This window comes from Cinclus cinclus, chromosome 5 (genome assembly GCF_963662255.1).
Source record: "Cinclus cinclus chromosome 5, bCinCin1.1, whole genome shotgun sequence".
Taxonomy (NCBI): Eukaryota; Metazoa; Chordata; class Aves; order Passeriformes; family Cinclidae; genus Cinclus; species Cinclus cinclus.
Window position 1 is genome coordinate 69859748 of NC_085050.1, and position 16940 is coordinate 69876687.

General features: G+C 38.6%; 2 protein-coding genes across 4 annotated transcripts in view; both read left to right on the forward strand.

The window, feature by feature from the left end:
• Positions 1-803, forward strand: part of TRPC3 (transient receptor potential cation channel subfamily C member 3) — a 32564-nt gene extending 31761 nt beyond the window's left edge. For all 3 annotated transcript variants that reach the window (XM_062493145.1, XM_062493146.1, XM_062493147.1), the window contains exon 12: positions 244-803. In XM_062493145.1, coding sequence (XP_062349129.1) covers positions 244-386 — 143 coding nt within the window. In that variant the 3' untranslated portion in view covers positions 387-803. The remainder of the gene's footprint in view (positions 1-243) is intronic.
• Positions 804-1323: 520 nt separating this feature from the next.
• Positions 1324-16811, forward strand: BBS7 (Bardet-Biedl syndrome 7). Its single transcript, XM_062493148.1, has 19 exons — positions 1324-1359; positions 1503-1568; positions 2754-2816; positions 3650-3825; positions 4379-4565; positions 5246-5318; positions 6247-6363; positions 7181-7311; positions 7890-7974; positions 9365-9467; positions 10040-10232; positions 11200-11274; positions 12347-12412; positions 13322-13461; positions 14442-14606; positions 14683-14792; positions 14900-15003; positions 16260-16383; positions 16678-16811. Exons 1-19 carry the CDS (start codon positions 1324-1326, stop codon positions 16809-16811), a joined length of 2148 nt encoding a protein of 715 aa, XP_062349132.1.
• The last annotated feature ends 129 nt before the right edge of the window (positions 16812-16940 follow it).

Genomic DNA, 16940 nt, shown 5'->3' on the forward strand with positions numbered 1-16940 from the left:
TATACACATGGAACACAATACAAGACCCCAGTGGACTGTTAAAATTTCTTCAGTACTATTCAGGGATGGAGACACATTTCACTGAGAATGAAGGAGAGATAAATCCTCCTGACCTATCCTGTACCTGCTCTCATGAACATTTTGGGATGATAATCTGGAATAGGCACTGATGTGACTTAACAGAAGAGTATTGACTAAATGTTAAACTTTGCTAATGAGTGTTTCTTTCCATTATTAATGCAGGTGAATTAAAGGAAATCAAACAGGACATCTCCAGTCTTCGCTATGAACTGTTGGAGGATAAGTCCCAAGCAACAGAAGAGTTGGCAATTTTAATACATAAACTCAGTGAGAAACTAAATCCTAATATGCTGAGATGTGAATGATTCAACAAAGGAACCGTGGCTTCGACTACAGCACAACTATTTATTGGCAATAATATTTCAGTATCTTATACTTGAAAAAAATGTATTGTAGATTTTTAGCACTAAATAACTTTATGTACAGCTTCTCTGGAATTTAGTCATAGGAACTTTTATTAACTCACCACAAAAGATTGCTCTCTTCATTTTAATTGTCTAAAAGCAAGAAGTATCATAGCATTTTTTTTTGCATTTATGCATTAAAAAGGTATAATGGTATCGATTGCTGATATTTTAATAGATTTATGATTACATATGGAGAATTCTTTGCACTAAATTTGCAAGACAAAAAATTAACAGATACAGTGTAATACTCTGTTCCTTGCAGTGTCCAGGTACAAAATAGGATTTTTCATACTACAATAAACCAACTAGAGATGAGTGGAGGATTACTTGAAATCTTTGTTCTTTATTTGTGGTGCAAGTAACGCTTGTTAGCCCAGAACTCATGACCACAAGGAGTTGCTAACAACGAGGTAAGTGGGAATGTAATGGCAGCAGCGCCGTTTAACATCTGTGTATCCACGTACCCGCACCGACCCTTTCTTAATGCAGTGTGTTTACTCGGCGAAGAGTAAGGGTTTTTTTTTAACTCCAGACTCTGTGCAGGGCTGGTATTTTTGGCTCCGTCGTTAAACAAACCACTCCTCCCGTACGGCTCGGGAATCTCCGTACCGAGACCGGGATTCCCGGAGGAGCCACCCCGCGGCGCTCCCGGCTCTGCCCTCCCTTCGCCCCGCCCCCGGGGCCATTCTAGCCAATAACAGCGCGCTTCTGGTCGAGGCCCCGCCCCCCGGCCGCCCGCCCAGCCAATGGGAGGCGGGCTCGGTGCGGAGGTTGCCGCGGTGACGGGCGGCGGGCGCGCCGTGCCCGCGGGAGGGACGCGCGTCCCGTGGGAGCGATGGAGCCGAACCTGGCACGCGTGGATTACCTGCAGGTGGGCACGGCAGCGCCCCGGCAGCGCCCCGACAGCGCCCCGGCAGCGCGACAAGGCGGCACGGCCCGCCCGGGGCCTGCGAGCGGACCCAAGCGCGTCCCGGCGCTCCGGGCCCCGCTCAGGAGCATCTTTTCCATCCACAGGTGGGAGTCACGGCGCAGAAGACGATGAGGCTGCTGCCCGCATCCGGGAAGAAGGCCACGCAGAAGGTACCGACCGCCTGGTGCTTCGCTGCTCTCCTATGCCTCATCCTGTCGTTAATCAACTCCAGAGTTTCCTTAGATATAGGACGTCATAGGCAAAGACTGTGCAACCCCATTTGGAGGGTTTGGAAAACCTTTATTTGGAAAAAAAAAAAAATAGAAAAGAAATCTGAATTTAAGATTGTAAAACTTCAGAACCGGGAAGGAATTTTTGTAGTTTACGGCATTGCTGAAACCACAAGGGAATTCTTCCGTATTTCTCTATTTTGGTTTTATTGACACTGAAGACTAGGGGAAGTGGCCTGAAACTGAGACAAGGGAGATTCAGATTAGATATTAAAAGTAATTTTTTTTTCCGTTAGGATGCTCAGGCATTGGAATAGGCTGCCCAGGGAGCTGGTGGAGTCGCCGTCCCTGGAGCTGGATGTGGCCCTGGGTGTCATGGCTTAGGGGTTACAGTAATGCTGACAACTTGATGTTTGGACCTGATGACCTTAAAGGTCTTTTACAACCTTGATGTTTCTATGAAATATTTCTTTCTAAGTTTTTCTTAATATAAGTTTAAATTAAGGAAACCTTTTTAGGGAAACTCAATAAAAATAGTGGCTTTTTCTTCCTTCACTAATAAAGTGTTAGTGTGAAAACATAACTTTTCCCAAATGGACCACTTACAAGTAGAAGCAAGAAAAGGATTGTAAATGCACTGCTGTTCAGTGTCCTATCTCATTTTATATAGATCTTTAAGTCATCCTCCTATATGTAATTAAGTACTCTAGAATTCTGAGTCCTTAAATACATTAAAATACCATTAATTTTATAATAGAGAGACTACAGTAGCACATAGTGACAGGACAAAGGGGGAATGGCTTCAAACTGACAAGAGAGTAGGTTGAGATTAAATATTAGGAAAAAATTCTTTCCTGTGAGGGTGGTGATGCACTGGCACAGGTTGCCCAGAGAAGCTGTGACTGCTTCATCCCTGGAAGAGTTCAGGGTCAGGTTGAATGGAACTTAAGCAACCTGAGATAGTGGAGGGTGTCCCTGCCCATGGCAAGGGGTTGGAACTGAGTGATCTTTAAGGTCCCTTCCAACCCAAACCATTCTGTGATTCTGTGAATACAGGGAGAGCATTATTTAAAAACACTGATGTGTGTTTTTAATAAAAAATAACAATGCATTATACTTTTGAAGGTGGTTGTTGGAGATCAGGATGGGGTCGTTACGTGTTTTGGCATAAAAAAGGGGGAAGCTGTGGTAAGTGGAAATCTGCCATTTAAAATTTTATTTTTGAAGCATTCTTCCCAGTGAACTTTGAAAGTCCATTTTTTATTGACATGGCAAATAAGATGTCTGTGGAAGGTGTCTAGGTAGAGCTGTGGACTGATGCCTAACTGTGGTGAGGGCATGCTGATCTCATGCCCGGTCAGGCGCAGGATCCTCCACAGTTAGAGGGTGAAAAACCAATGTGGATCCTCACCAAAAGAAGTAATTTCCATACATTTTGCACTTCATTTAAGTTGGGCTTAAGCCTGGGCACACACACAGTTATGGTAATGGGACAAAAACCTGCAGAGGTTCATTAAATCACCTTAGGGCTTTGGACAAACTGATTGCTTTTTATGCCCAGCTCAATAAAAAATTATTTTCTTTCATGGGTTTTCTTCTCCAGAAAGTTCATGGTTAGCTCATAAGTATTCTATAGCAATACAAATAAATCCATGTAGACTTCTGGAATAAGAATGTAACATGTGAGAGGGAGGGAGTGTGTGTGTGTGTTGTTCTTTAAGTAAAAAACAAACCACAAACAAAACTGCTGACAGCAGTGCTGAATTTTTCTCGTGAATTAAGAAATAACACTGAAGTAATGAAGTCTTAATTGATAATGTTTTAAAGCTTTTTGTATTTATTTAATGATAAAATGCTTGGTTGCTCTGTGATTCTGAAGATAAATATACAGATTATTGTCTGTGTACAACCCAGTGCATCTTAGTTTTACCAGAAATTTTAAAGGAATTTCGTATCCATTATGTTAAAAAATTGCCATAAATATGATACTGTTATGATGAAAATTGCTGTTCTGTTGACAGCCAGTGTTCAAGACACTGCCAGGACAAAAGATCTCCAGACTGGAGCTGGGAGGAGCTCTTAATACACCACAAGAGAAAATTTTTGTGGCTACAGGATCTGAAGTCAGAGGATTCACAAAAAGAGGGAAGCAGTTTCTTTCCTTTGAAACTAACCTTGCTGAAAGCATCAAAGCTATGTATGTATGGTATTTTGCACTTTTTTGAGAGCTGTAGCAGATTGTTACTCTATGATTTTATGCAGTGATTTTAAGAATATTGTGTAGGTGACACTACGTGCCAGTCCTGCAACCTGTAGGAGGACTTTGGGATATCGTGGAGAAGTTTTGGAAGTGTAGGAAGAATTGGGTGTGGTCTGGAGGCACTCACAGCAGTGCAAAATCTTTGTGAGCAGAGCTGGGGTTGTTGCCACGGTGTGTTCTGTCCACGTAGCTCTTGGAGCAAAATCTTTTTTTGGATTGTGTTGTAAGGTGCTACCATACACAAATCAGCATAAAAAATTGTAGTAATGAAATTCCTATAAAGATATTCTTAGGGATTTACCTGAAGACGAAGTAGAAATGTGAGAGGTATAGAAACCATGTGGGTTTAATATTTATAAAGAACTCTACAAGCTAGAGCAGCTTGCAGGGCCCCTTATATAATACCTTGGAGCTGCAAGCATAGGGAGGCATAAAAGCATAAAAGACTTGCTGCAGCAAGGTGCTACAGGAAGTGTTTTCTTTTCCTCAGGTACATTTCAGGAGCAGATCTCTTTCTCTGTGCAAGCTACATCTACAACCATTACTGTGACTGCAAGGACCAGCACTACTTCCTATCAGGAGATAAAATCAATGATGTTCTCTGCCTTCCTGTAGACAAAGTGAACTGCATCACACCAGTGCTTGCGTGTCAGGACAGAATCCTCAGGGTGTTACAGGTTACAGTGCTTCCTTCTTTATGTTTTATGTGTGGATGCTATGGAATTGGACTAATTATTAAGGGAATACCTATCAGCATGGCTTAAACATCACGAGGATCAGTGTATTGTGCCTTCCTTGGCAGCGTTGCTGCTGGTGCATTTCCTTGTTGTTGTTTTATTGTAGGAAAACCATTGTCGTAAACTTGTAAAAAATGAGGATTAATGAAACCCCTGTAAACAGGCTTTGCATATCACAGGTGGAAGTTAATAATAAACTGGTCCCTTCTAAATAAAAGTACACACATAGGCATTTAATTTCCTGAAGTCTTTATCACTTTGGGAATTCTTGCTCTCGTGGATCATTGTTGTGACAAGTCTTGAGTGATGCTAAGTGGTTTAGCATACTGATTTGCCAGATGAGTTCCGGGATCATTTTTAATGATAACAACATGTGTCAAGAGTCCTATGTTTGATTTTTACAGACTTCACCCTATTTTTTGGCTTAGAAATGGTTCTTCCATAGGAGTTTGCATAAGTAAATCTTACCTTTTAGTATCATCCATAATAATTTTGTCATTGTGGGACTTTGGTTTGGTATGTGGCTGGCATTTTGGGGTTGTTATTTTTTGTTGTTTTGGTTGTGGGTTTTTTGGTTTTTTTTTAACAAATTAATTTAAGAATGTTCTCTTTGTCTTCAGGGATCTGATTTGCTGTATGAAGTAGAACTTCCTGGACCACCTACTGTTCTTGCTCTGAGCAATGGCAATGGAGGTAACAAGATTTTGAATATGCACATAATTAATACTATTCTACTATATATTTAAGATTTTGTAGCTTGTCTTTGTTAATATTTTGTCTTGATTTTTAAGATTATGTTAAAAATGCGGCAGAAAAGTGACTGAGGTTTTTTTTTTTTTACATATAAATAGACAGAGATATGACTGTTTTAGAAAGTTCTGAATTATATTTGCATTTACTTGAAGGCCTCTTATAACACTAGTGAGATCTGAGGGGGTCTCACTGTGTGAAAACAAACTGGATTTTTGGGGGCCATGTCCAGGTTTTGGGTTTGTGTTTCTCTTACACATGGATTTCAATAGCTGGAATGCATGGATGGATGAGAATATTGAGTAGAGCTAACATCAGCTAAGACTGGAAGGTTCAAACTTAAAATAGTTTGATCATCCTTCTTGCTAATCTGCTCTAACCTCATAGAAATCTCTTTAGGGTGTTAATCTGGTGCTTAATTTAGTTTCAGTTCAATTGTGTGACAAACATCCAGAGCTGGTTTGGAAAAGTAGTTCTTACTTGCTGAAGTTTTGGCACAACGTTCACTGCTGGGTGTGTGTTCTGAAAGGATTTCTCTGTTTTTCTTCTGTAAAGTCCATTGAATAGCCTTTATACCTCAGCCTAACTTTGCTGAAATATATAGTAATAGATAGTAATAGGTTCTGACTGGATTTTAGGCAGAACTCCAGTGCAGGGGTGCAGCCAAACACAGCATAGTGATAGCCACAAGGAAATGATCAGCATGGGTGCAGTTTTTGTGGATTTGTTTTTGGTTTTGAAGCCTGACAGTTCTGTTGCACCTCATTGCTTCAGTTTTGCCATTTCCCATGGGCTGCAGAATGTAACTACACAACATTTTGAAGCTGGTAGGCTTGATTTTATCAATTCTAAATTCAGTTTCTGTGCTTAGGTGATTCTGGGGAAGAAATTGTGTATGGGACTTCTGATGGGAAGTTGGGTCTTACCCAGATTACTGGTACCAAGGCAATACCAAGGTGGGAAATTGGAAATGAAAAGAAGAGAGGAGGTATGTGTCTCAATTTCTCACTCTTTAGCTTTCCAGCATACCTGAGGCTTTGTTAAGAGTAGGGTAATCAGGTAATCTTATTCATAGATAACTTTGGAGGCATATTGTGATTATGTCAGTGTGTGGTATTAATGTGACTAAGGTCTCGTTCATTCTTCTCATTTTCTGACAAATAATTTTAAGCAGCTTGTCTTGCTTTGGATTTTGTATCCATATTATTTGCAGTATTTTAGCAAGCTTTTATTCTTCCACTGTTTCTAAAGTGTTGTTTGTAAAACAGTGCTGATTCAAATATGATTGATGGAGATGTTTATCGTTTTTCTATTTCTAAGTGTATGTATATTTGGTAAATGTACCTGCCAAATTTATTAGATGTTCAGTGGTTTTAAGGTCTCTAAAGAGTCACAATAAAGGGTTTTGCCTGAAGGTGGAATATGTCTCCAGAATAACTGATCAAAACTTTCCCAGTTTTAGCCTTGGTGTGCTGCTTCTGGAACATCTGTTAGCCCATACTGCTTTGTAAAGGAGAGGATCAGGAGTGGAATGTATAAATACATTTTTATTTAACTGTAAGAGTTACCACCACATTATTTTCTTAAAATGCTTCCTAGTACGTCCTTAGTCTTTCTATGAAATACGGAGCCATAAAAATTAACCTTGAACCTGAAGCATGTGTTCCTCAAGGACTCATTCAGAAATCTCATCATCTTAAAAGCTGGCCAGGAGTCTCTTTGTGTGTAACTGAGTATAGCCTGTGTATTTTTGTACCATAAACTAATAAAGATGAAGCAAATGGCTTTGTTTTGTTCTTCATCAGGTATTCTGTGTATTGATAGTTTTGACATCCTGGGAGATGGAGTTAAGGAATTACTTGTTGGACGAGATGATGGAATGATAGAGATTTATAACTTTGAGAGTGCTGATGATCCTGTCCTTCGACATGATTATGTAAGTCCTCATTCTTCATACTCTGCTGGGAAAAGATTAATTAAAAATAAAAATCTGTATTTCAAAACTTACATGATCATTACTGCTAAAATGTGGGGTTTGTTTTTAATTTAAGAGGTTTGTAACATTGACAATATGAACTTGAAACCAGTGTGGTAACATGTAAGAACCAGAAAGTGAAGTAGTTGTGATTTGAACAAAAATCAATATAATGTAGACAGTGTGTTAAAACTTTTGGCTTAGCTGACTGCTGGGTGAAACCTAAAACAGAGCTGCTCTCTGAATGAAAAAACTGAAAGTGTTGTGTATAGTCTGTGATTTACAGGTTAATAAATGGAAGCTGCCAGGGCTTCACTGAGCATAATCATTTTGGTTATCAGTTATTTAAAAGAGTAATTGGATCCAGAGGGATCATTTCACTTGGGTCAGATTGCTAATTTCTGCTGGAAAGACACTGTCTATCAGTGTTTTGCTTTCAACTTTTCAATGTGTTTGCTATGTGGAGTAGAATCTTCTAAAAACTTGTAAAATGAGTGCAGTGATTTTTTTCCCTTCTGCTTGAATGTGTTTATTTGAAGGCTTTGTCAGAGAGCATTGCATCAATCCAGGGTGGTTGCGTGGGAAAAGATGGCTATGATGAAATTTTAGCAGCAACATACTCAGGTAAGCTTCAGATCATTGACACAATAAATGCCATGTGTGGTGAGGTGATAAAATGTAAAAAGTTGTAGTGCAACTCTCATCTCTTAAAATTTTGTGTTGAAAAGATATTTTCTGATTTACTATTTACACTTCAAAAAAAAAAAAATTCCTACACTTAAACTGTGGGGATTTTATATTTTAAGATGTTCATCATGTGTAACACAGTGACTGGCTGTATTTTGGTGTAAACTGCTGCCTTGTTGTGATGAATTAATGAGTATGTCTGAAGGAATTAGTTATGACTTTTTAATAGATATGAAAAATGTTGATACACAAGCATGTTCTTTTATTTTTCTGTCTGTTATGTAATTTCATTCCTTTTCAGCTTCACAATGCTTTAAATGGAGTTGATTTTGATTTTAGTAGGAAATAAAGCTCCCCCATGTGAGGCATCTCAGCAGCTCCTTGGAAGTCTTGAGCTGTTGGCCTGTCTGTGACAGAGACCATGATAAACATGCTGCATATGTCAGCTGCTGGGAGCTAAAATATTGCCAGTTCTCTCTCTTTAGTTACCTTCAGTGCTAAAATTTAACCTATTGAAACTTCCTGTGATGAAAATCAGGCCATTTGGCAAGATGCAATCAATCCTCAGTCAGTTAGTGAGAAATAATGGTGTTCCAAGTACCTCTTAAACATTTCTGGGTGATCAAAACACTCTCACACCTGACCTCATATGAATTGTTTTTGGTATGATTGGCCACAGTATTGTTGCAGCCTAAGTCCTTTGTGCCTTGTTTTAGTGGGAATGTTGTAAAGATCCATGGATCATAGAAGAAAGGGAAAAAGTGAAAGCCTGTGTTTCCCTGTGGGCTTTCAAAGGTGCACTAGACTGATTTTGGCAGGGAACCAGAGCTATAAACACCCATTCATGTCTGCATATCATGCCTGAGGTATCAGAATATAATCAATTTGTATTGGCTGTTATAAATAAATGTAATTTAGTAAGCAAAAGTCTTAAGTTTTTTCAAGCAGCAGCGTCCATCCTCTAAACCCACTGAGCAGCATCCAGTTTGCTATGAACACATTGCACAGGTTTTATTTTGTTTTCAATACTGCCAGTAATTCAAGGTTTTGTCAGAAAAAGAGAGGTGAGAAAAATCCAGCTCAGTTAAAAACTGTCAAAGAGGAATTGCTCAAAGTACGTAATGGGGAAAAAAAAGTAGTAAGTTTAAGAATGAAACTATAAAAAATTATGCTCAGTGTCTAGGATTAATCCAACAAAAAAGGATTAAATTGGGCTAAATTTTCTCTACCCAGAGTGTGGAACAAACATCACTCCACACATACAATAGCTGAGTGTAGAATTTTCTTTTTAGTTTACAAGGAATATAAACTTCATATATTGGTTTAGGCTGGCTGACAGGACTGACTACAGAACCTGTCCATAGAGAAGGTGGATCAGGTGAAGAACTAAAATTAAGTCAAGAAATGCAGAGCAAGATTTCATCCTTAAGGTAATTTCACTAGAAAGAAATTTAAATGGAAGAATGAAAATGTTAAAAGCTGAAATGTCATCTCTCCTTCCTATCTCACTGGATTTTCTTTATCATTAATATATCTATAAGTGGAATCAAACCTTTTCAAAGTAGAAATGAATAGCAGGCTTATTTCATGGTCTTTTTCTAACTTGTCTTCACATGATGATGTCTTGATGGTTTCTGCCTCAGTATCAGCAAGATAAGATTCCTTTCTTCCTTGCTGCTCTATAGCTTCTAAATGATGGCCAGATAGGAGTCACTACCATATTATTCAAAATGCATTGTACTCTTGAAGGAAAAAGATTGTCCTTTGCTGTGTCTCAAAAACCTCTTCTGTCAAGGAACATGTAAAATCCATGTGTCCATGTGATAGAGTTTCTATTTCATCTTTGCTAAGTACATCAAAGGGGAATCATCAATCACTTCTGGCTGGAAAATTAAGCACAGGAGATAAACATGATTGCTTTGCAAATTTAAACTAATTAATTTCCAGGGTAGCTCTATAGTTGCCCTTTTAAAAGACACTGTGAGTGGTTTGGCTTTTCTAGGAATGAATTGGAACAATTGCAGATAAAAGTACTTCACGAACGGGAGAAATACCAGCAGTCCTCTCAGTCCAGCACTGCAGTTTCCTCAGTACCTGCTTTCAGTGTGAATGACAAGTTCACACTGAACAAGGATGATGCCAGCTACAGCCTCATCTTGGAGGTGCAGACAGCCATAGATAACGTCCTGGTGCAGGTCAGTGGGGCTTTGTTCTTGTTGGCTTTCTTGATGCATAAATAAAACACTCAGAGACGTTCTAGTTCAAAAAACCAAGCATCTTAAGGACATGCTTGGTAGGGAACAAATACAACAAATTTGTATTGAGCAGAGCAACGTTACATTACCAAAATAGACCAAGGTGCCTGCTGTAACAGGGGATTTCTGTGTAACTTTGTGCTTGCTTTTGTATGTCCTTATTTAAACACCAGTTAAAGGAGGTGCACATCCTCACTCGCCAGTTAAGTGCCCTCTGTAGTGGAAAATTAATTTCAGAATGTTATGGTTCACTTTCAGTGTGGAACAGCCTCTGATTTGTGTGCAGCTGGGGAGAAATACTCCTGCCCATCACAGCAGCCTTAATTAATTATTCCTCCTACTGTATCAGCTGAAATGAATGCCATCTTTGGTAGGCAGAAAGAGTAGCAGTACTGAACTACCTTCTTTTGGGAAATACATGAGGAGAAGAATGTGACAAGGAGGAATTGTTGAGGCGAGTTTTCTATAACAAATGGGAAGTATTGTAGGATTTTATTTTTCACTTCTTAAAAAAAATCCTGTTTTTATTAAGGATGTTACAGAGCAATGCTAAACTACAGCTGATTTTCCACTGTATGATATCAGATGTTTCCATAGCTAAATGAGAAATAATTAAATGGTTTAATCTACCTTTCATGTCTGAAAGACAGTTACAGATTTTACACTGAGGTTGTGGTAAGCCAGCCCCCCAGGAGTTCAGGACTCTGTAAGGGAATAAGGAAAAGACCATCATGTTACTCCAGGATTAAGTAGTAAGCTGCATGTCTGTTAGGCTTTTGCCTCTGAGATGAAGCAATCTCCTTGCCTCTCCCTTATTACAAAGACTGATGAGAGTTAGAGGATGAATGCACTTAGAGCTACTCAGAAGCATAAGCTCTTTATTTTTCCTTCCCCCTATGTTCTGCAGAGTGACGTCCCCCTGGACTTGCTGGATGTGGATAAAAATTCTGCTGTTGTTAGTTTTAGCAGCTGTGATTCTGAGGTGAGTGAAGCACAGGAGGTGATGTCTGTAGAGATGGCGTGATGGAAACTCTTAATATTGTGTAGTCAAAAATAGAACTTGGATTTATGATTTAAAATACATTCAGTTAAACTACCCATCTGGTAATTGTGGAGGGCACAGCTTCATTAGAGATACTGCAGAATTAGGAGTTCAAGGCAGGTCCTGACATGAGGCAAACCTAAATATGTGCAAAAATAGCTGTTCTCTTCCTTTATTTTCATTCCTGAGGAGAACTGGGAGAGACATTCAGTATTGCTTCTTCTCTGGATTTCACAGACTCATGTGCATTTACTTCCATGTAGTTTAGGTGAAGAGTGTTACATTTCTTGCTTAGTTAATTTCTAAAAGATACCTTTAGATTATGACAGTTCTGCTGTGTGGGGAGTCAAATGTGTGCATGCCTTTTTTATCTATAATTACTACAGACTTAAATAGTTGCAGAATTACTGTTGACACTGAAGGCTGGGGAGCAGATCCAGTAACTACCTTAGGATTTATGAAAATCTTCTGTACAATCTTTTCCCTTTCAACAGTCCTTTATTTTAGTTTTAAGAATTTAATTTGCACATCGTTGTTCTGCCCTGGAGCTCCCAGAAATCAGCTTTTTATTTTAGGTTTTGTGCTATTTGTGATGATTAACTTAGCACTTCTAGGGCTCTATTTTCTTATTGATCCTGCTTTAGTTTTTGAATGTTGAACTAATTTTGCAGATGAGTGGGGCAGGCTGCCGTGCATTTTTCAGATGAAAAGTAGGTATCTATGTAATCTTCACAGAGATATTAAAGAGTATAAGAGGCTTTGATTGTATTCTCCTTATAGAGAGATTTTATTTTTTTTTAAATTCTGTCATAATTAAAACTAATTGGAACATTCAGGAGAACCAAGGATTGCTTTTTTGTATTTAATTCCTGTAAATAGCTGTACATGCCTAGCAAAAACTTCACTGTAACATATCTACAGTACAAAACAGACCAGTAGAAATTTTGTGAATCCACAGGCCTATTTTGTATTATTTTCCTGTTTAGTTGTTTTTTTGTTTTCTTTTTTTCAGCCAAATAGCAACTTTCTTCTTGCAACTTACAGATGCCAAGCAAATACTACAAGACTTGAACTTAAGGTAAAATGCTCAGAAATATCTTCCATTAAATGAATAGTTAGTCCTGCTTTGGAATGGAGAGTTCTCTACATGGATCACTCCAGTTTCTACTGCTGGATTTTTTTTTTTTTCCTGAGATCTTCTAATCTGGGGCTTGTGTTCATTTTTATTTGTCTTTAGGATTTCTAGGGGCTTCTAAAATTATGTCAGAAGACAGCCTGGGGTCTTTTTGAGTGTCCCTAAGATGAAAGCAGTGGAGGACACCACAGATTGGGAAAATACAGGATTCTGAAGGCACTTAAAGCTGAGGGAGGTGTGGGAAAGAAAGCTCTGCTAGTGTTTGTCCTCTGAAGTTTTTGAAGGAAGTTACATTGGGAGCTAACAAGGGAATAGAGACTCAGTTTTTATTTTGAGAGGAAGCAAATCCTGTCATCCCACACTTATTATACTTAAAGGCATGTGGGTGTTTTGGAGTTTATTTTTAAGGATCCACCAAATTCACACATTTTATGGTAACCACCACAAGAAATAATGAAGGAAATCCTGATTAGGAAGATGCTCAGCATGCACACAGGCATGAGGTTTTCTCTTTTTTACTGCAGCCTCCTAATCTGGTACGTGTTTACGTAAAACTCTCAATTTTGAGGCTTTTTCTTTTAGCTGATCATAAAATTAGTTAGAGGGTGTTATTTTATTAATATTTAATTCATCTTCTACAGCAGCACTTCACTGGACTATGCTCCATTTAGTTTTAAAACTTATCTGCTTTATTTATAGTGGCACTATCAAGTAAATGTAGTGCTATAAATATTCTTGAATTACTAAAGGCTTTCTTTAACATACTTCAGATACTCGCTAAATTTCTGAATGGTGCTAAAATAATTGTTTCCCTTTTCTTCTCCTCTGTGTGTCCTTCTTTCCTCTCTGCAGGTTCGCTCGATTGAAGGACAGTACGGGACACTTCAGGCGTACGTAACTCCCAGAATTCAACCAAAAACCTGTCAAGTTCATCAATATCAAATTAAGCCACTTTCACTTCACCAAAGAACTCATTCTATCGACCAGGACAGGTATGTGCAAAGAAAAATAAATGCCTTTTTTTCAGTTGGAAAAATGATGCAAGCCAGCCGAAACAATTGCTCTGTAAACGTAAGTATGGAATTTCTAACCCCTGACCTACACTTTTGAGCCTGTAGTTCCATTTAATGGATTTCTTAATAGAAGTTATGGATTAAATGAGTTCCTTGTCATTCTTGTTTTGGGGCTATTTTTCATTTTACTGCCCTGGGTTATAGTTCAACCCCATGTGTTAGTAGAGCTGAGGGTGTGGTAGAAAGGAAACCTTCCTCTGTAGGTTAATTGTGTCTTTTCAGTTTCAGCCTCATTCTCTGCTCCACCCTTTTCCCCTAAATTTTTTCTCACAGCTAACTTGGCCCCCAAACTGAGCCAAGACTTGTTTTATCTCTCTGTTCTAGGAGTTTAGTATTTTACACAATTTCTGATGGATTTTTCCCACCTTCAGCCAACACCTTATCTTGCCTCCAAGGATCTGCTTGTTCAAACCAAAACTGAAAGACTGAAGGGAGGATATCCAAGGCTTCAGTGTGCAAATGAGCTCCACTCTGCCTTGTTCTTGATAAAAATGCTACATCTCAGGTTTACAGCACGGGAGGCTCTTGAGGCTCTGTCTGAGTCATATTTGCTCCTGTCAGTTATTTACCTTTATCCTAAATTTCAGGTTTAACAACTTGCAGTGGGACATCAAAAACTTCCAACTTGTTAGGTTTTTTTGATTGAGTTTTTTTTCCCTAGATCTGACATGCCTAGTGGGAGGTACAACTTGAATGTGCATGTAGCTTTGCATTTTGAAGTACAGAAAAATAGCTGTAATCTGCAATATGTATCTGTACTTGGGGAGATACCTGATTTTTCACAGGGTGCTGATTAAAAGGAAACCACCACGTGGAACTAAACTTTTTTTACATGGACAGTGTCCCTCCTTCTTAAGTATTAACTGTTCTTTTTCTCTTTTAATTTGCCGATGTCACAGGCCCATGAATACACTGATGCTCAAAGGCCAGTTCAGTTTTGCTGAAATTCACTCCTGGGTTGTGTTTTGCTTGCCTGAGGTGCCTGAAAAGACTCCTGCTGGAGAATGCATCACCTTTTATTTTCAGAACACTTTCCTAGGAACACAGCTTGAAAGTACTTACAGGTAAAATAAAATTACTAAACCTAATGCATGCAAGTGTGTTCAAGGTTACTTACTTAAAATTTTTCTTCTTTTATAGAAAAGGTGAGGGATATTTTAAATCTGACAACATCTCTACAATATCCATCCTCAAAGATGTGCTTTCCAAAGAGGCTACTAAAAGGAAGATTAATCTCAACATATCGTATGGTAAAAATTCTGCTCTATTTTGCTGTCCTTCAGTTCATTTGTTATTCCAATAAATGGAATATGTAGTACTCATTTGCTTGTTGGGGTTCTTTTTTACTCCCTGCTAGATGTAAATGAAGAATCTGTGAGGCACACATTAAAGCTTATCCACCCTAAATTAGAGTATCAGCAGCTGCTGGCCAAGAAGGTTCACTTAATAGATGCTTTGAGAGTAAGTATCTGAACTCCTGGGGTTTGATTTTTATGGAGGGGTTATGTTGTCAGATACCAAAGCATGGCTCAGGTCAGGGTTGTGTCATGTTCCCTTTCTGTTCCCTTAAATTAAATTAAATTAAAGCATGTATTTTAAGTGTCTAGGAGACACATTTCTTCCAGGAAAAGTCTCCTTTTTTGCTGTGTAACTAGTGAACAACATGTAGGATTACTGAAGATGCTTCAGTTGGATGGTGGAAGGGCAGGCAGCTTTATCATCTAATGTTCTCTCCTGGCCTGCTCTTATTTTCCAGCTCCTCCTGTCCCTCTTTCCACTTATATTTATAGTTTTTTAGGTCATCCAGGCCAGATACAACTGCTTTGCTTTGGAACTTCATCCCAGTGTCTCATAATTTCTGAATCATCTGCTTTTGAATTTTAGGCCTAATACCCTCCTCAATAGCCTTTGGGAGGTACCAGTTGGGCAGCTTGTCTGAGTTCTTGGATTTTTTTTCCAACAAGCAGGAATTTCCTGTCAAAAGCTCTCCATCATCAAATTGGTATTTTTTATTTAATGTGAGGGGAGGTGAAAACGTTCAATTAGTTCTCTCTTGTCCTTTGGGGAGAATTAAATACTTCTTTAGATACTAGAGAAGCTGGCTACCAATAGTGTTGTACACCATTATTGCTTGTTTCAGACAGCAGGTCTTTGACAAATCTTTTGGTCACTAATTTTTTTGGATGACACCTTATTGACAGTAAAATAACCTAATGTTTGATGAAAGCTGTTATCCCAGCAGACTCACAGTGCCCAACATAATGACCTCTTGTCTAGGACAGAAGTGCCTTTCTCTGGAGGACAAAAAGATCTATACTGTCAACCATCCCAAACTGGTCTGCTGATAGACTGAGGCTTTTTAGAAAAAGGCTTCAAAACATTTTGCTGCCACAAACTGAGTGATGCTTTCAGAGTTTACTTTTACCATTGGACTTCAGTGTGCTACACTTTTTCCTTGAGTCTGTATGGTGTAATCCTGTTCTGGCTTAGAGTTGGAAGATGTAATTGACAGGATTTTGAGAATCCAGTCTGTGAAGTGACATCTGGCATTTCATTAGAAGACTAAAAAATGGGGCGCTCTGAAAATAACTAGTTTGGAAGGGGAATGTCTTCCCTTTGAAGTACTTCTGACATATCTAAGCTTAATTTCTTCTCGTTTACCTGCTCTTATGATGCTTACCTGCTGTTAGCTCTTACCATTTTAAACTGTCTTTGAGGAATTACAAGTTCATGAAGGCAGTGTGGACTTCCTGCTCCCAAAATACCGCAGCATTTTGGAAGAGGCAGATCAGCTGCTTGAGGAATACAAGAGACAGCCTGCACATCTCGAGAGACTTTATGGTTTGTGAACAATTCAGCTTTATTTAAATGGGGCTTAATGTCCAGAAACATGGCTGAAATAGACAGCTGCTTATATTTAGATGATTCTTGTCTTTATGGTTCAAGATGGTGTTCAAATCCAGGATGGAATTTAAGAATGTATAAAAGTGGCTTGGATTTGTTTGCAATTAAACCATTGTATAAAATGTGAAGTTTAAAAAGTGTTCTAATAACTAGAATATGTAATCATGAGTTAAAAGTAGAGATACCTCCTACTGAAAATAAATAGTAATTCCTGGAATTTTACCTTTACAGGTATGATCACAGATCTCTTCATAGATAAATTTAAATTTAAAGGCACCAATGTGAAAACCAAAGTTCCTCTCCTTCTGGAAATTCTGGATGGCTGTGATCAAGATGGATTGATTGCTTTTTTTGATGCTGCCTGACAAGGAAAAAGCAGAGTAATTTTTCTGGTTTCAACCAAGGCATTTCAGTATCAAGTGAAAACCACTTTCACTCTTTTGTTTTACTCTCAGTGCTTAGGTTTTATTCATGTCTATTATCATATTGGATAC